General features: G+C 38.9%; 1 protein-coding gene and 1 non-coding gene across 3 annotated transcripts in view; one reads left to right on the top strand and one right to left on the bottom strand.

The window, feature by feature from the left end:
• Positions 1–12,128: 12,128 nt before the first annotated feature.
• Positions 12,129–12,200, bottom strand: TRNAD-GUC (transfer RNA aspartic acid (anticodon GUC)). The gene has a single exon. It is a non-coding gene; the product is annotated as a tRNA-Asp (tRNA).
• A 414-nt stretch (positions 12,201–12,614) lies between these two features.
• LTA4H (leukotriene A4 hydrolase) overlaps positions 12,615–20,665 on the top strand; it is a 48,653-nt gene continuing 40,602 nt past the window's right edge. The window contains exons 1-2 of one of the 2 annotated variants that reach the window (XM_036891334.2): positions 12,615–12,865; positions 19,494–19,624. In XM_036891334.2, coding sequence (XP_036747229.2) covers positions 12,707–12,865; positions 19,494–19,624 — 290 coding nt within the window. In that variant the 5' untranslated portion in view covers positions 12,615–12,706. The remainder of the gene's footprint in view (positions 12,866–19,493; positions 19,625–20,665) is intronic. The other variant, XM_036891331.2, reaches the window with a different exon arrangement.

The raw sequence follows: 20,665 nt of genomic DNA on the forward strand, positions 1-20,665 counted from the left end.
ATCACAAAACCTCCCAATCTACATTTCGCTCAGGGCCTGTGTCCATAGTTGATGCTACATTAAATTGTCTAAGAGCTGCCTCCATGCAGACTGACTGTGTGGCCCTCTAACCCTGTGAAGACCTGAAGATACTGTTTAATAAGATATCTTTTGTGTGTGTGTGATAATCATTCTTATTTGCTCACATGTGGATCTCTGATTCTTTAACATCAACTTTTCCACATGTGATAAACTGGCAGAGTTGGGTGATTTAGACAGGCAATAATCAGCTAGTAAAATTAAATTTAACTTAGCTGACCATTAAAGAGAAGTTTAGTAGAAGACACACAGACATAAACACACAGCATCAGGAAGCACCCAAGCTTTAATCTGACAGCTGTTCCACCCCACTTGTGTTCATTCTTTGTCTGGTGTCTGTCCCTTCCCTTCAATCCTACTCTTCAACATGACTGAGTCCCTTGATCATATTTTGTACGGACTAAGTTTATTAGCTACTCTAAAGGTGTCCCTTCCAAAACACTCTTCAGCTAAATTTATTCAACAAATATTCATTGAGCATCTACTGCTCTCAAAGAATTATGCTCTAGTAGGAGACACATTGATATGGTGAAATAAATATAGAATATATCTACTGGTTAGTATTCCTTTGGTTGAAGTGATAGAAAACTCCAACTGGTTTAAAATGAAAAACAGACTTTATTAGCTCATGAAGTCTAAAAGTATATCTTGATTTAGATGGGTGTGACCCGGAGACTCAAACAATTTCACCAGCAGACTCTATCCCCCGTCTTATTCCTTTCTCCCTCTCTTCATTATGGCTTCATTCTCGGGCACAAGGTGAAGACAAGAAGGCTGCCCGCAGTTCCAGGCTTAAAATGGAAGTGTGTCTGTTTCTCTCCAGTAGGTTATATCATGTTCTAGGATTTACTCTAATTAGACCAACCTGGCTCACAGGGTCATCTATGAACTGTGGCTTTTTAGTGTTCTGATCCGGCTAGCCTCAGCTCACGTGGACCACCCCCGAAATGGGGAAGAGGTGGGTCACAGAACCGTGGCCAGAGAAGGGAGACTAGAAGCTGAGGAACCCAAAACAACAAACGTCCAGTAGTATGAGCGATACATACTAAGAACATGGAGAAAGAGGCACCTCAATCTGTATGCAAGTCATGGAGAGCTTCACACTGGAGGGTAAACCTGAACTGACTCTTGAAAAAAGAGGAGGAGTTTGCAAGGCAGGCAGGAGAAAGGGTGTGAGTGGAAGGGAGGGGATCCCAGAGGCAAGAATGGCCTAGGCAGTCACAGCAGAGAATGAAATAGATGTCCATACTTTTGTACCAGGCAACAAGCCTGATTTAAAAGCCAGGCTCTGGAGCCATAGTACCTGGTTTGAATCACAATTCTGAAACTTACTAGCTGCAGAATCACGGAGAAACTTACATAGTAACTTAAGTAACCTGGTTACTTAACCAGGGGAGTGCTCATGCCTCAGTTTCCCCATCAGTAAAATGGGAAAAGTAATAGTACCTACCTCACAGGGTTATCAGATTTAGTTGAAATGTGTTAAATAATAAGGGCCATCTAAGACAAGCCCACAGCAAACATACTCAGCAATGAACAGCTGAAAGTTTCCCTCTAAGATCAGGAACAAGACAAAGATTTTTCAACTACTTTTATTCAACACAGTATGAGAAGCCCTAACCAGAGCAATTAGGCAAGAAAAAGAAATAAAAGACATTCAAATTGGAAAGAAAGAAGTAAAACTGCCACTATTTGCAGATGACATGATATACATAGAAAACCCTAAAGAGGCCACTAAAAATCTATTAGAATTAATAAATGAATTCAGTCAAGTTATAGGATACAAAATCAATGTCAAGAAATCTATTCCATATTTATATGCTAATAATGAACTATCAGAAAGAGAAATTAAGAAAACAATCTCAGTAAGAATAAGATATCTAGGAATAAATTTAACCAAAGTGAAAGCCTATACACTGAAAATTATAAGACACTGATGAAAGAAATTGCAGAAGACACAAATAAATGAAAAGATATCCCATGCTCATGGGTCAGAAGATTTAAAATTGTTAAAATGTCCATATTTTCAATGTAACCCTATCAAAATTCCAATGATATTTTTCACAGAAATAGAATAAACAATCAAAAAATTTGTATAGAATCACAAAAGACCTCAAATAGCCAAAGCACTCTTGAAACAGAGGAATAAACTGGAGGCATCATGCTCCCTGATTTCAAACTATACTACAAAGCTATAGGAATTAAAAGAGTATGGTGCTGGCATAAAAAATGGGCACATAGATCAATGGAACAGAACAGAGAGCCCAGAAATAAACCCACACATATATGGTCAATTTATCTATGACAATGGTTGCAAGAATAAACAATGGGAGAAAGAATCTCTTCAATAAATGTCCAGTTGGGAAAACTGGACAGCTACATGCAAAAGAATGAAACTGGACTACCACCTTACAACACACACAGAAGTAACTCAGAATGGATTAAAGACTTGAATGTAAGAACTGAAAATGTAAAACTAGAAGAAAACAGGCAGTAAGTTCCTTGATATCAGTCTTGGCCATGATTTTCTGGATTTGACACCAAAAGCAAAAATAAATAAATGGGATTACATCAAACTAAAAAGCTTAAGTACAGCAAAGGAAACCATCAATAAAATGAAAAGGTAACTTACTGAATGGGAGAAGATATTTGCAAACCATGCAACTGATAAAGGGTTAATATCCAAAATATATCAAGAACTTAAACAACTTAATATAAAAAAATAATCCAATTGAAAAATGAGCCCAGGACTTGAATAGATATTTTTCCAAAGAAGACATACAGATGGCCAATAGACACATAAAAAGATGCTCAAACTAATCATCAGGTAATGCAAATCAAAATCACAAAGAGATATCACCTTACATCTGTGAGATTGTCTATTATCAAAAAGACAAGAAATACATGTTGGGGAGGCTGTGGAGGAAAGCAAATCCTTGTGCACTGTTGGTGGGAAGGTAAACTTGTACAGCCACCATGGAAAACAGTATAGAAGTTTCTCAAAAAATTGAAAATAGAAATAACCATATAATCTAGTAATTCCACTGCTGTATATTTATCTGAAGAAAATGAAAACACCAATTTGAAGAGAAAAAAATGCACCCCTATGTTCACTGCAGCATTATTTACAATAGCCAAGATATGGAAACAACCTAAGTATCCATCAATAGATGAATGGATAAATGAAAGGTTGTACATATACACAATAGAATACTACTCAGCCATAAAAAAGAATGAAATCTTACCATTTGTGACAACATGGATGGACCTAGAGGATATTATGCTCAGTGAAATAAGTTGGAGAGAGAAAACAAAAATACTATATGATTTCATTTACATATGGAATCTAAGAAACAAAACAAAACAGAAACAGATTCATATATGGGAACAAACTGTTGGTTACCAAATAGGAAGAGGTTGGAGGAGGTGGAAGAAATAGGTGAAGGGAATTAAGAGGTCCCAACTTCCAGTTCTAAAATACAGTCATGGGGCTTTAATATACAGCAGAGGGAATATAGTAAAAAATATTGTAATAACATTGCATGGTGACAGACTGTAACTAGACTTACTGTAGGGCTCATTTCAAATGCATAAAAATATTGAGTCACTATGATGTATACCTGAAACTCACATGATATTGTATGTCAATTACACTTCAACCAAAAAATAGTCTATACTTGCTTAGTGTAATACAGTACAAATTTGGTTAATTAAAAGAATCACAACCAAAGAACAACAAAACTTGACCTTTCTCATGATCATTTATACAAGTAACATTATATATCATATGCAGTCCCATTCCTTCTTAGATATAAATTGCCCTCTATGCAGTCATACTATTGTGAAGCTGTTATCCCACAGTTCCGCATTTTATAGGAAATTGTTTCTCCTCTGGCTTTTGTTTCTTAAGGTCTAAACTTGCAGACTTATTTTAGCAAAATCTTGCACAGTTTAGTGTACCCAGCCTCATTAGACAACAACCTGACAACAAAGGAGAGGAACTGAACAAGATGTGCACACAACCCCCTCTGCCTTGTGTTCTTTTTGTAAATGTCAGTCCCTGAAGTTGGGTGAATGGTCTTCTTATCCCTACTCTGCATGTTACATTTTCTTAATTAATTAATTAAGTTCACATTAGGTACTTTGGCCAGATGTTCTCATTGTATTTCATTATTCGGAAACCCTCCAACCTCCACCCTTAAGAAACAATGACTTTTCAAATGGTCTAAGCAAAAGGAAATGCACCTTATTGGCAATGTTTTGTGCAGTAGGGGGAAGAAAGGAAGTAGAAAAAGGCCTGTGGTGAGGCCAAGGTACGAGGCAATGCTCAAAAAGGATGTGCTCTGGGATCACACTGCCTGGGTTTGAACTCCAGCTCTGCTTGTTGCAAACTGAGCTGACTTGAGCAAATTATTTATTAGAGCCTTAGTTTCCTCTTCTGTAGAATAGGGCTGGCAATATGCCTACATCATGGCAGTAGCCAGCCCTCAAGAAGGCCCCCAGTGATCTCCACCTCTTGGTATTCATGACTTTGTGTGGTCCCCTCCTATCGTATCATGGTTGGTCTGTGTGACCAGTACAATATGGTAGAAGTGATGATATGTCACTTTCAAGGCTCAGTGATGCAGCTTAAAGCTGGAAAGATAGCTTTCCAGTGCTGCTATTTCCTCCACTTCTAGAGGACAGGAAACCTCAATGAATCCCAGGCCAGGGTTGGCAGACAGCTCCACAGCACATAGGCATCTTGTGCAAAATGTGATGGATTTACACATCTGAGTGTTCAAAAAGTGTGTTATCTTTCAGAATTTGCCTTTAGTATCTGATTTTGCTCTTAACCATCAACCTCATTGGAAGCAATTTCCATTTCAATTACCCATCCAAACTTTACACATTCATTCAGGAGGGGTTTCCAAAGTGGGATGGACATATGCACATAGCAATCACTTGGAGGCAGGCAGAAAATATTTAATCTCTAATTTTACTTATGTAAGGGGTCTGCTTCATAGGCCTGACTTGGGAGATGTAATCATCAACAACTGTATTTTGTTCTTCTACAATTCCTTTAAGTTTTCTCAGTGGGCTAGTGTTTCCTTTGCTTCTGGTTAAAACTTGTACAGGCTCATGACTTTTCTGGACACTCAGTTAATTCAAAGTTCAACAGGTCACATTTCATAAATTGCAGCCTCAGTGCAGAAGTTAGAATGAAGCATAAGTGAGCAACAAGAAAATGGCAGAAATATGCTTGCCCTACTCCAAGATAAGGCGGGCACAAGGATTTAACAAACCAAGCAATATGATTGAATTAGCTCTGACAAGAAGGTAGCCACCCACTATGCAAATCATATTATTAAGATAGTTATTTAAAATAAAGGCTTATATTCACTGTCATTAACAAAGAACCTTGCCCTCAATGTCTTTTGTGCCTTGAGATATTCACTTATTACGTTAACACAGGTAGAGAATTTATAAACAAGCAAAAATAGCCGCACATTTACTGATGGTGTGTCCTCAAATTATTCCTGATATGGGTTAGCAATAAAAAGAATGAGACCCCTGCTCCACATTAACATGCAAACCTCAGTTTCCAGAAAGATGGCCACTGAACTCTCCACTGAACTTCTACAGCATTTGCCAACTGATCCACCTGAATACCCTTCAGTTACTGAGTCTCTCACACTGACCTTCAGCAGTTTCATTTTATGGGCTCCATTTTCCCAATACATTTATGAACTTCCAAGGGACAAGCAGGCCTCCATGTTGTCTGGCACCCATGAAAGATGTCTGATAATATTGCAGTGTTGTATATATGTCTTCCAGGGGTACCCACTTCCTTTTGGCCTAGAGTTGGGGAGTTCCAGAGTTATTCCACTCCATCCCAAGGTGGGGATAGTTGGGGAAGGAAAGAGAAGGGAAAATAGAACAACTCAAAGGAATCTGGAAGATTTGCTTGACGGATTCCATAAAGAGCAGAACTAAAAGCCAAATCTATCACAAAATGTGACTTAATTTCTAATTTCTAATTTTATATTATTCTACTTTAATGATTCCTCTCTGAAATAAAGAGGAAGCATTTGAGGACTACGAGATTGAGAAATTCTGGGAATCCAAGCTCTCTTTAACAAAGCAGCAACCTCAGCTTCCATGCTATATTGTCTCTCACCAACATCTCTCCTTCCTCTGTTGCTTCCTTTCTCCCTTGCCTCCCTTCTCTGATGCCCTTCCCATCTCCTGAGGACCTACCGCGTTGTTTGTACCAGGTTGGGTGCTGAGAGAGAGTCAAGGGAAACATAAAGTATGCCTTGAAGAAGCTGGCCACCTTAACTCCTTTGGGGACAGAGAGAGAGGTTGAAGAAACACTTGTAAGGTAAAGAAATATTCACAGTTGATTCTCCTTTTTTGCAGTGATTATATATGTAAAGTCACAATGAACACTGAATTAATGAATCTGAACCGTTGCTCTCAGTAGAAATACAACCTCTGGTCACAGTATTTTCATCAACCAGTCAATACGTAACTTTGTTTTATATGTATTTCTGTCTAAAGACGCCTTATTTAATATGCAGGTGATTCATTAGCATCAAACTCACAGCCAACAGCACCCTGACTCATGCCTGGATCAAGCTTATTCTAACACATACATGTTCTTCATGAGGCACATCATAGCCTTCCTGCACTTAGGGACACTAGAAAATACTTCAGCATTTGCTTGGAAGACATTTTAAACAGCAAAATCACCAAATGAAAAGTACAAAAATGTGAAATACATGACACTCAAGACCACACAAAGGACACCTGCTTACAGTGTAAGAAGCAGAAACAAGAAGAGGCAGAGCTTGCCTTGTTCGACCCAGGCTGGGAATGCGAGCTTCAGGCAATTCAAAATTTTCACAGCTTTCATGTGTTTCCAAATGACCACAAAAGGCATTGATTTGGGGGTAACAAGTTTTATTGAGCAGACATATGTGTGTGTGTGTGTAAAGTTCCCATTCAGAAAAATTAAGGACCAAGACAGGAACATTTACTGGGCAATATTTTATGGAGAATGGGGCCAGTGAACAAATAGGCAGACAGGGCCTTCCAGCATGGTGACCTGGATGAGTAAAGTTGAGCATGGTGAGGTGTGTCTGTGAAAAAGGAAGCAGAGCCTTCCTGGAGAGGGCCCTGAGCTGGAGCCAAGAGGAAGCAGCTCAGAAACAGGAGGTGAGGCCAGGTGAGGAGGTATGTGGAAGTGAGTGACTTGGCTTGAGAAATATCGAGACACATCTGAGGGAGAAGGTGAAGAGTGGGTCAACTGTGTTAATCTCTTACGTGAGTTTGCTCAACTCCCAAAACCCCGTAAGAGAGTCTTTTTAAAAGAAATGACAAAACATTAGTAAGTTCTTCAAACACAGATCTGCAGATGGGAAGAAGGTTTAGAAGAAAGCCTTTAGGTTAATCTTGGCTGAAGACACATTTCACAAGTAAGCAGCAATAATCTGCCCTGTTGGCGAACAGGAGAAACTGTGCCCAGAGCAGAGCAGTCTGAAACAGAACTACTGTGAAAACAAAACCCTGCAGACACTTGTCAAACTCCACTCACGCTTTAAACATCAGAACAAAAGGTGTAAATACCTGTTTTGATGAAACACCTCTGGCTACTTGGTAGCAAAAATGGAAATAGAGCTGTAATCTCTGAGTCAAAAAATCCCCAAACTGGTACAGTGGACTCTTACAATGAGGTACACCTAGGAAACAGAAAGAGCGACTGAGAGGAAATAAAGTGTGATCTAGACCAGCAGTTACCAAGAATTTTTTCTTGGAACTTGAAAATAGCTTCCTGCCCTGCTTGATTCACCTTCCCTTACCCAAGCTGGGGGTTTGTTGGGCTTGTATTCATAATTATGAAACCTCGGTTGTTGCAATGAATGATTCTTAGCTTTGTGTAAGCAGTCCCAAAGGTATGAAACCTGGCATGAATTAAGCTGTCCAAGCTTTAAACCAACACATCAAAACCTGGCTATACGTTCACTAGAAGACAAAATTCTAGAATGTCCATAGCATAACAACTCAGAACTGAAAATTACCCTAATGTCCATCCACAATAGAATGGGTATACATATTGTGATCTACCCACATATGTACTGCCACACAGCAATGAGAATGCACAACCTGGAACTACACACAACAATATGGAGGACTCTCACAAACAGAATGAGCTGAAGAAGCCAGGCATGAGATATTGGATGTTTCCATTTACATAAAGGAAATATAAATTGCAGAACAGGTAGAAGTAATATGTTACTGGAAGTCAGGCAGTGGTTACCCCTGGGGAGCAAGATTTTTAGGGACTAGAAGGGAATTTGAGGGGGCATCTAGTGGGATAGTGGTAACGTTCCTATCTAATGCAGGTGCTAACTACACTGGTGTGTTCAACTTATAGTTTAGCGAGCTATATATGTTTATGATATTTGCACTATTAGGAATGCTTCAATAAAATGTTTTTAAAGTGTTTATCGGTTAGCAAGAGGGTGGTAAGGACATTCTCTGTTGCAAGCGAACATAGTGCCTGGTGACATCAGAGGGCAAGGAAGGGCTCAGAAGTGAGCTTTCTCTTTGCTCCAAAGTCAACACAGAGTAAAATATTTAATAAAAGGATGCCTGGAACCTCATATGAAATTTCATTCATTCATTTACACATTTGTTCGTCCATTCAACACACACGCTCATACAGGGAAAAATACTGTCTGGGACTTAAGGACATTCCATCTACTCAGAGAGACCACCAAATACACTGACATTTATGCAGTGTGGCAGGTGCTGTGTTGGGGGTGACATTAGTCTATTAAGGGAGTACTGATTTAAGGGTTTGAGGCCGTGACTCCAAGAGAAGGAGTTCTGACACTTTTTATTAACTCTTAAACTGAATTTCCACCAGCCCCCAAATTATCCTTTGAGCCTCAAAGGCAGTGGGTTAATAGGCACATGATCACTTGGGGTACCTTGTTAAAATGCAGATTCTGATCTAGTAGGCCAGGGGTGAGGCCTGAGATCTGCATTTCTGAGGAGGCTTTGAGGAGACTGCCTAATGCTGCTGGTCCTGGATCTAGAATGCACTTACTAAGTATCTGCAAATTGCATTGACTACTTAAAGAAAGGAAAGGTCTATGTGAAGTCAGGGGGAGAAACAAGGAGAAGTCTTTACATCCTTTCAAAGAAAGTTTTAATGCACCAATTACAATTTCCTAACTTTCCTCAATGTAAATGTATTTCAAAAAGATAGGAGCATTACTAATATTGCGAACTCTTTTTAGAGGTCTAATTTAGCATCATCTGCTTTCCCAATCTTGGTTGCTTCTCTTTTCTCAAGTTTTCCTAAAAGCTCTTGCTAACAAAACAAGGAAAAATAAGTATTAAAATTGTCAAAATAGCCAAAATAAAAACCAACAGAAATAATACCTGTTAACATGTAATGAATGGTCACTTTATGCCAAGCATAGTTCACATGTATTAACTCATTTCATCCTTTCAACAACCCCATGAAGCACAGGTATCTCAATTTTCCTGAGGGGATTGAGCCTTAGAGGAATGAAATATCTCTTCCAGGTAAGCGGTAGAGCTGGAATACTTCCTATTCATATGGCTTTGTAAATATATGTACGATTTCTTTTTCATAAAGCTTTATGTAAATCATCTTTTTCATCCTTAATAGAGTCTCTTTTCATATATAAACACTGATACATATAACCCCTATTTTATAGAAGCAATAGAAAGCTTCACTGATAAAACTATTTCTGATCCACCACTGGATATGAATAACACTCCTATTGTTTGTGAATTGCTGATTTTATACACTGTGTATTTGGTGGGTAGTGTTCTCTTAGAAAACAATTCCTACTCTATATGTATCTTTTGATTAATCTATTCAGCAATTTGAGGAATTCATTTGCTATTATCTCTGAGTCTCTTCTTGAACACAGTGGCATAAACTCTGTGGGTTCCTGATAATGAATAATGGAAGATTGATAATATTGACATTCTTTTAAGACAAACAATCCTTTCTCCATAAGGAAGATCATTTGTGTATTCTTTGACTGAATCAATTCTATAGCATCATATTTGTCACTCTAGATTTAGTAACACCCGGAACACTCTGAGGCCTCAAAATATGTTTGCAAATGTCAATCATATCATGGCTTCTTAGGCCCCTTGAAATTAAGATTTATGCACATTAAAGGTATTAGATTTCATAGTAGGGATGTTTTGTTTTGTTTTCCTTTGGCTTGCAGGGGCTAACACAAGAATACCCAAAAGCAGAGCATCTTTATCTGTTGCTGGAGCCAAATTTAATTGTTAGATCATATTGATGTAGAATGAATCTGTGCATCACTTTCGAGTACTCAGTTCATCAACCATTCCCCACACTTCTTAAATCTTCAATTTCTTCTTCTCTAGAAACCCTTTCACCTCTATATGTAAACATGTTAAAGTCACTCTGTAAAAAATAAGAGATCACTTTCTCAATGCCACATTCTTTCCTATTCTACTTTTATCTTACCTTCTCACATTGGCCAAATGCCTTAACAGAGAAGCCTGTCTTCTATATCCCCTCTTCTACTTCTCAGTCCACTGCTCTCCGGCATCCACCTTCAACTAAACAAGTCAACAAAACCACCATCCTCCCTTCTTCCTCTCCAATTACCAGATCCAAAGGAGTCTTTTTACTCTTTATTTTAATGGTCCTCTAGGCTACATTTGACATTGCTAGTTGGCTCTTTCTAGTTTATTTCATGAGTTCCTCTTACTCTAGACCCCTCCATTTTTTAAAAGAATTTCAGCTTTATTGAAGTATAATTAACAAATAAAATTGTAAGAAAGTTAAGGTGTACTTTACGGTGATTTGATAGATGTACTCATTGTGAAAGGATCCTACCTCCCCCATCCTGTAGCCATTTTTTATTGAATTCTGGTGTTCTCCCAGCTTCCACCCTGTTTTCAATGCTCTTCTCTTTACACACTGTCTTTGGGCTGAGCTTACTGACTGTTACAATTTCACCCACCACATTATGTGCTGTTCTCATACCTTGGATTTCATAGTTAGGGATGTTGTATTTTATTATGAGCTATGGACTTAAATATCCAAGTGACTCACAGACATCACCACTTTGGCTCCCATACACTCTCCAACTCCACATGTTCAAAATTAAACTTGGATCTCCCCACCTAAGTCTGTCCACTTCATATGGTCTCTGTCTCTGGTTAATGATTACTCAACCACAGAAGACCAAAATCTGAGAATCACCTTAGATTCCTTCTAAATCTGTGAATCCACTTATCTCTTAAGTATTCACTCCTTCCTTTCTCTATTCTTACTTATACTTACCTATGTCAGTCTCCCAGCCTCTTCTTCCTGGACTATTTTATTAGTTTCCTAACTCTCCTGCCTCTGGTTTTCATACCTCATATCCATTCTCTGAATAATACCAGTGTTCTCTTGATAAGGAATCAGACTATGTCAACCCTGCTTGAAATTTTTCAATGGGTTCCCCCATCCATGCACTCAGGATTAAAGGCACAGCTGTTTAACGTCCTTTGAGACCCATCCTCTTCCAATTTTTCCAGTTTCAACTCAGAGGTCCTGTCCTAAAGGCAGGTCATCCTTCAGTCCTTCCACACCTTCTCGGGAAGGGCCCCAGAGCTGAGCTAGATGTCCTGGCTCTGCATTGCAGTCTTTATCTGCGGGCAGCACACTCTTTATCACAGAGTTCTTTCAGTACAGTATATAGAAGTAATCTTCCTAAGTTTCTAAAAGCGGGATGTCATTCCGTTTTAGATCTCCAGTGCCTGAATATCTGCATAATAAACGCTAAAGAAATTCTCACTTAACTATCAGAAGCTAGGTGACTTGAACCGAATTGCCAACATGACAAACCAGCAACAATAGAGCTCTTAAAACGTGAACCTTCCAGCTTTCTTGACACTGAACTTTTATTTCATTTTAGCGTTTTGTAAATGCTGGTGGGATCATTCTTTTTTTGAGTGTAATGTATCGCAAGAAAAAGATACATACGCTTCTCCCCGTCGGGGAATCGAACCCCGGTCTCCCGCGTGACAGGCGGGGATACTCACCACTATACTAACGAGGAACTGCCTGAGAGCCTGTTTTTCTAACAGGCCTCTTAGCGCGTTTTATCCTGTCCCGCCCTCGCGATTATCACTTACAGACTTGACATTATTATTATTGCAGTTCCCACTGAAACTGAATGGAACTAAAACGGAACCGTTGCGTTTGATTTCCCCATCGCACTTCACACCATTTCTGTCAGCCCACCTTTCCTCTAACTCCCCTCCTCCTCTTCCCCCTCCCCCGACTCCTCCTCCGCACTTTAGGGGCAACCTCTGCGTTCACCGCACCGCTCGACACACACATTCCCAGGGAGCAAAGCGTGCTTCGCTCTGCATCGCGGAACTTGTAGTTCCATGCACGCCGTACCCCGCGCTTCTCTGAGTCTAAGAAACTTACTTTCCCGACGGGCACCGCAAACCTCCTTCCCTTCTTTACTTCCCTCCGTCCCCGGCGGGCTCTCAGTTGGGTCGTCTGGCCACTGAGCGTTGGGGTCCGGATCGGCGAGCGGCGGGATTCCCCAGAGCCATGCCTGAGGTTGTGGATACGTGCTCCTTGGCCTCTCCGGCTTCCGTCTGCCGGACGAAGCACCTGCACTTGCGCTGCAGCGTGGACTTCACTCGCCGGGTGCTGACCGGGACCGCCGCGCTCACGGTCCAGTCTCAGGAGGACGATCTGCGCAGCCTGGTACAGTGGGACGTGCGCCCGATGCCGCCTCTCCCCCGGCTGCCCGCCTCTCGTCCCTCACCCTGCTGCGGCCTCTGCCCGGCCTCATGCTCGGCCCTGCCCCTCGCTTCCCTCGGTGTTCATCCGCAGCTCACAGCCCATATTCTACACCTCCTCTTCAGTTACCACTCATTTCTCAGCGTCCGTTTCTACAGCCGCCTCCCTCACCCCATATCATCCCTCCCTCACCCCTACCCAGCACTTAAGCGTCTCCTTTCGTGTGGCTCCTCCCCAGTTCTTGAGCACAGCTTCGCGCGGGATCCACGCGCCGGCTCCTCACCCAGGACTCAGGTTACATTTTAGCACAAATCCTCCCCCCACTCCACCCCAATTCTGGTTCCCAGCCTAATCCCGCTGTGGCCTCCCCGTTTCCTCGGCCTGCAGCCCAGAACTCCCTTATCAGGCCCTAGATTTCTTCCAGCCCCCAGCACACTTTCCTCAGTCCAGTGTCTTAAGTCTCAGACCATACATTCTGCCGATGCCGGATCCCATGCTTACCTCCCACACACCTTTATTTCAATCCGCAAGTCTGCAGGAAAAGGTAGTCCTTTCCCCGCAATCTCCTTGCCTGTCGTTCTCAAACCGCTTAGGACTCCCAGCCCCAGATCCCCTGTCCCTCCAGCTTTGATACTTCCTTCCGTCTCTGCTAACTCTAGATTCAGCTCCTTTTTTCCATGATCATGTCCTTCCTACCTTTCATTCTTATCCCAGTTCTCTTCTAATAATTTAAGGACGGGTAGGCCATTCAAGCTCTCTAAGGATGTCTCAAAACAACGTATTCGTAGTTGGTTCCAAGGAGTTAGTAATTATTGTGTTTCTTAGAAAATAGGTCCCTCTGCGGACTGGCTAGTCACCTTGAAAGATGAAAACTCGTTTAGATTTTTGGGATGTTATTTAATTTTATCTGTACAAACAGAACATGCTTTCAGTGTTCTTACTCAAATTGATATTTGGATTGTACCATTCACCTGCAGAATTTCATGGATGAGCATTTTAGAAATAAAAGGGACAGAAAAGACCAGCCATAATGTACTTTGCATAAAGTAATGTGTGGTGATATCTACTAAGCACAGCAATAAGCAACCAGATCACCTGTATGTTGTAAGCTTGATGGAGGAAGTCAGTGAGGTCAGTTAGTTGGGCATAACAAGTTTAGATAAGAAGTGGTGGTGCTTATGACTCTTTTTCCTGCTTGTAAAGTAGTCCTGTATTTTGAGTTCCTTAATATGAACTGACAGAGTATGTAACTTTCTTACTCTTTGTCCTGTAACATTTTGCTAGATGAATTCTGACTTGAAAAATGTGTTGATACCTCTAAGTCTTGATATGTAGTCGCCAAAAGTACTATAAGGAAGAAAATTAAAGTATTAGAATCAAGAAGGTACTCATCTCCCCGTAGGTTGTACTTTGGTCAGCTTGAAGTACCATGCTGTCTTTTATTATATGCAGCTTTGCCCAGACAGGATTGGTTGAACTGACGTCCTGTTTCAATGCAATCTCTCCTCTTATTAAAAGAAAGTAAATTTTGATAGCATATTACTGCTTAATAAGACCTTGCACTCTCACCTGTTTTGTAAAAATAAAAGCTTTACCTCTGTTCCGTGAATAAACAAGTCAGGATCCTTAAGTTTTAAAAAGAATGTCCCAGTCTAAAAACCTGTTGTTTGGGCATTTCCAAAATCTAAGGAGAAGTAAGGTTTTAAATTATGGTTGCTGGTTGGAACTGCTTTTAAGTAAATCAGAACCTAGAATTATAGTAATGTTAGATTTTACACAAGGAAGGCTAGTTGTAGTACAGTGCTCCTGTTTATAATTTATTTTATATTAACTTTTGCTTATTTATAACAACCCAAAGCCAAAAGTTTGGTTTTATTTACTCCAAGTTAGCTTATTTCTTTCCTCCACTAGATTTTTGGACTCTTGAAGGTAGGGACTATGTTCTGTAGCTCTTTGTATCTCAAGTTCTTATTATAGCACCTGGAATGTAAAGGAACACAAATTTAATGAATTAATGGTAAATTCAGTTAGAAAGTAGTGCCTCGGTTTTGCACTGGCTGCACTGATGAGTGCTGTCTGTACTTTGAAGGTGCCATGGCATCGTACCTCACCATCACCAGCAGAGGACCTGTGCCAGTGCAGGATGAAGCCATCCTGTGTTCTTTCCCTCTCTACTCCTGGAGTCCATGATGCTGGGGAATGTTGAAGGAGCTTTAAGAGGACTAATTCCCAGCTTTTCTAAAAATCCTTTTGGGGTTCTGGGTTATTTGCACTGAGTTTGAGCACTCATTTGTGATAACTTTCAAACATTTGTTTCCTTTATGGAAATTTTCAATTTTTTAGGTGTTGTGTCAGTTGGTAGTTCAAAGCAATTTAAATGTCTTAGCCAGGATCATACACTTTTAAGTGGCAGAAGTCAGGAATTGAACACAGATCTTTCTGACTTCTAACCCTCCAGTCATCACTAAGTAAATGGCTGAGTTAAAAGTCAATTCAAGGTGTTTTTTGCTTTGGATTTTGTTTTTAACAATAACCCCATGGCTTTTTCATTATAGCACTCTGCAAATGACAGGAAGAAAATGTAAATAGAGATATAATGAGTCATAAAGCTTTTTAATTTAAGCCCTGCATTGTTGCCAAAATAATTCAAGACTGCATAAAACAACATATTCAGTGTAACATTAAAAATTACTGATAGATGGTGACTTCAGTGGGGTATTGGGGGACTTGATAATATGGGTGAATGTAGTAACCACAATGTTTTTCATGTGAAACCTTCATAAGGGTGTATATCAATGATATCTTAATAAAAATAAAATAAAATAAAATGGGTAGAGCACCTACATAGACATTTTCCCAAAGACAACATACAGATGGTTGACAGACACATGAAAAGATGCTCCACCATTGCTAATTATCAGGGAAATGCAAATCAAAACCACGATGATATACCATCTCACACCAGTCAAAATGGCTACTATCAAAAAGACAAGAAAGAACAAATGCTGGCGAGGATGTGGAGAAAAAAGGAGCCCTTGTGCACTATTACTGGGAATATAAACTAGTCCAGCCAGTCTGAAGGAACAGTACGAGGGTTCCTCAAAATACTAAAAAGAGAAGTACCATATGACCCAGTAATTCTACTTCTGTATATTTACCTGAAAATACTAATGCAAAAAGATGTGTACTCCTATGTTTATCACAGTATTTACAATAGCCAAGATATGGAAGCAACCTAAGTGTACACCAATAGGTAAATGGATACAGAAATGTGGTGTGTGTATATATATATACACACACACACACACACACACACACACATATATATATATACATACATTACATATATGTATATATATATATATATATATACATACACACAATGGAATATTACTCAGCCATAAAAAGAATGAAATCTCACCATTTGCAGTAACATAAATGGACCTAAAGGGTATTATACTAAATAAGTTAGAGAAAACAAATACCATAAGATTTCACTTACATGTGGCATCTAAAAATAAAACAAACACACATCCAGAAACAGACTCATAGAGAACAAATTGGTGGTTGCCAGTGGAAGATAGGTAGGGAGAATAGGCAAAATAGGTGTAGGGGATCAAGAGTTACAAACTTACAGTTATGAAATAAGTCACAGGGATGAAAAGTATGGCATGGGAAATATTGTCAATAATATTGCAATAACCTGGTATGGTAACAGATAAGAACTATACCTATCATTATGAGCATTTTGTAGTGTATAGAAATGTCAAATCATTATGTTGTACACCTGAAACTATTATGTCAACTATACTTCAGCAAAAAAGAACTTCTCATTTGTCACTGAAAAAAAATTATAGTATTTGGAGGAAGAGAGAATAAAGAAAGGAAAAACAAAACATGTGGCATAAAGCTCTTAACACAGAAATGGGCCATGAGGTTGACATGGAGCTTCCCAGCATCCTATGCAAAAAGGGAATCAGTTCTATGTTCAACTGGCCAGCTGCTTAGAAGTACAACTCTTTTTGGGGGTGTTATTCAGAGAGGATACTGTGAGATACAGTAAATTATATCCTCAGTAACTTCTTACTGTTGGTTGTGGTCTATTTCTTATAACTATATGTATAGGTACCTTACATGGCCTTACATGTATTTGGTATTCAATAAAAATTTGTTAAAAGTACTAATTTCAGCTTGTCAACTGTCAAGTTTCTTTTGTTTTTCTTTTGTATTACTATTTTTGATTAACTGTTTAATAACATTTATTACTGAAATTTAAAGAGAATTTCTTAATTTCAGAATGATAGCTGAGGTGAGAACTTGAGATATATAGCTTAGACATTGCATTTTGTATTTTCCCTTGGTCCATTACTTGTTTCATTCATTAATTGACACCTACTCTTTTTCAGCACTATGCTAATCCCTGGGAATGCAAACCTAAATAACATTTTCTGTCATTCTAAGGGTCCTCAATCTAGTGGAGAAAACATCATTATAATGTAATACAATAAGTGCTATAGGAGAGTGTTGGACCAACTGCTATAACAAGTACAGAGGATATGAAAAACGTTTCACAAAAAATAGTCACAACAATAACTTGACTTCTGATTTGGAATAGATTTGAAAAGTTTAGGCAATACAGAAAATAAAATGTGTTCCACTGAGAAATGACCCAACAAATTCATTCTTATGGTTATAAGAGAAAATATAATCATGAGCAGTTAAATACAAAGATATTCAAATCAAGTTTTTAAAACAAATTAGATATTCAGAAATTGGTCCTAGAATATGAAGGGACAAAGTAACTCTATTATTCATAGTAAGATATAAACAATAAAACCATATATTCTGAACAGGTAAGTATAGAAAGATAAATCAGTTCTGATTTAGAGTAAGGACAACAGTTGAGGTACACCAAAAAGAAAGTAATCCAGAAGAAATAACCCATTAGAAGGGAAACTGATGGTACTCATAATGAATTTGGTTTCTCTCAACAAATTAAAAAAAAAAAATTAAACCAGGGTAGAAATTTCTTCCCAACCAAATATTGTTGGCTCTAGAGAGGTGGGAATCAAAGTATGATTGCTCTTGTGACTTTTCCTGAGCTTATCACCCAAGTTAACCAATATAAAAGAGAGGCAACTGGCCATCTAACTCCCTTTGCTATTACAGGCCAGATTTCCAGGAAAAGATGCCTGAGGTAGGGAGGTCAGATAGTAGGCAGTTCTAAGGGAGAACCTTACCTAGGGTGGTGGTAGAGGAAAGAAAAGAAAGTGTGAGGACAGTGTGAAAGAAAGACTTGTTAATTGGCTATGCAGGATTGGAAACTGCGATCAACTGTAGATTGTTCGAATGGTTCAAACTGTAGGTACCTTGAGGAGTTGCATTAACAGAATAGAGAAACCAGGGGACAGAGTTGATCTGAAGGACATAACAGTGGCTTCATTTTTGGAGTTTTTAGAAGCCTACTGAATTTAAGGCAGTATTTCCCATGAAAATGTCAAGCAGGCAGGTAGAGATACCTGGCTGAAGTCCTGGGGGAGGGGATAACACAAATGGTAGTCCATTTGTGCCGTGGCACAGAGGTATTAGTTGACAGTGAGGGCGTGAGTAAGAATAAGGGAGTGAAGCATATGGCAAGAAAAGGCCCTTTCAGTAGCAGAGGAGCTGGAAGCCAGATTGAAGAGGGGAAACGGATGAGAAATTGATGAGGAACTGCAAGTAGCAACCATAGATTATCACCCTTGGCGTTTAAGAAAGAAAGGAGAAAAACGACTCATTATCAGAGTGGCCAGAAGGATCAAGTAAAGTTTTGAAAGTAATATGGGAGGCTTGTCTATGCTGTTTGGAAACAGTCTTGTGCCATAGGTTGAAGATTCTAGAGCAGAGATTAACTGAGAAATAATGAAAGCTTATGGTTTCTAGAGCTCAGATAGAGCATTATTGTGGAAAACACTGATACTTGCTGCTGCTCCCTGCTCAAAGCAGTTGTCCTTAGTCGGCCAGGACAAGTAGATATGCCCCCACAATCCTCTGTAGGGTCAACTGGTCAAAACTGCCACACCAGGTTGGGCTTCTTCATAGGTGTGTAGCAGTGATGTACGGCCTGCTTGTTTGCCTAACAAGTTTCAAGGTTTGTTTTAATTTTTGGATATATGAAAATACACAAGAGTTGCACTATATAAATTCTAGGAAGAAATATATGGTGAGATATATTGAGGAGTCAAGATGAAAGAAATTTAAGTTATAGATAAATTTTTTCATATCAGAGAAGTTTTAGGAGAGAGTAGCAAAGGCATTTTTAGATTTGACTTTTATGTAAAGCCGAAAATTTGTGTGATGATCCTAGAATTACCTAACAATATATATGCAAATTTTAGAACCCAAAAATTTTCAGGAAGCTTACAGTCCTAAACATGAGACCTAGACTAACTACCTTGGACTCCTTTAATTCTTATGATTTCACTCAGTATTTTACTCCCTTTTAGCAACTAGCTCTATTCTGTAATCATTGTGGCTACCTAGATCTAATACTAGTTTTATCTGGTATATAAAACTATTTTCTTTTCATTTAAAAATATTAATTTAATTCTAGATTTTGGATACAAAGGACCTTACAATAGAAAAGGTGGTCATCAATGGACAAGAAGTCAAATATGCTCTTGGAGAAAGACAAAGCTACAAAGGATCACCAATGGAAATCTCTCTTCCTATTCCTCTGAGCAAGTATGAATGTTACCATCTTTCTCTTTTACAGCTAAGTAGTGGAGGAAAATATTTTTAATTAATTTAGACGTTTTCCTGTGCTATTTTAGTTTGTATGTGTGTAGTAATTGATACCTTCCTCCGCCTGATCTGCAGTTCAGATTGAAGTTACATGTTGTAAAGATACTAAGGAAATTTATTGTATAAAACACTCAAGAACAGAAATCTTCTGCATACATGGATGTTTTATTGCCCTTGTCTAGCTTGGATTAACACATAGTCTACAGGCACACACCTGATCATCTACATTTGCTCTCTTACAACACTAAACTATGTTTTCTACCTTTATCTTGTATCTACCTACCACTTCAGCATTTTATTAAAAATAATAATAATATAGAGAGAAATGTGGTATCCACATATAAATCAAGTATAAAAATCAAATGAGTATTCATATTTGAACTGTTTATAGTTCATAATGCATGAGCAAAATCGAAAGTTTCTGTGATGACTGCCCTTGTACTGTTCACCATGTAACTTATTCATTATGTAAGAATTTGTTCTCCATGTAAGAACTTGTTTGTTATGCTTCAGAAGATTGGAGAGTGACGAGAATTAGGCTTGGGGTGGATTAATGATTGTGCATTGAGCATTGACTCCCCTATACAGAGTTTTATTGTTGTTAACAACCATTTGATCAATAAATATGAGAGATACCCTCACAAAAAAAAAAAAAAGTGCACACTTCCAATTGTAAAATAAATAAGTAACCGGGATGTAATGTATAGCATAAGGAACATAGTCAAAATATTGTAACAACTTGGTATGGTGATAGCTGGTACCTAGAATTATCATGTATATAAATGTTGAATCACTGTGTTGTACACCTGAAACTAATGTAATACTGTGTGTCAACTACCCTTCAATAAAAAATAATTATCTACAAAAAAAAAAAGAACACTCAAGAACAGAACTTTTCATAACTTCTTTCCTCATCATTTTACTAGTATCTAGAGTGATGATGGGAGCATGCCATCTTAAGGAGGCATTTCAGGATCACCT

Source organism: Manis pentadactyla, chromosome 10, assembly GCF_030020395.1.
Source record: "Manis pentadactyla isolate mManPen7 chromosome 10, mManPen7.hap1, whole genome shotgun sequence".
Classification (NCBI taxonomy): Eukaryota; Metazoa; Chordata; class Mammalia; order Pholidota; family Manidae; genus Manis; species Manis pentadactyla.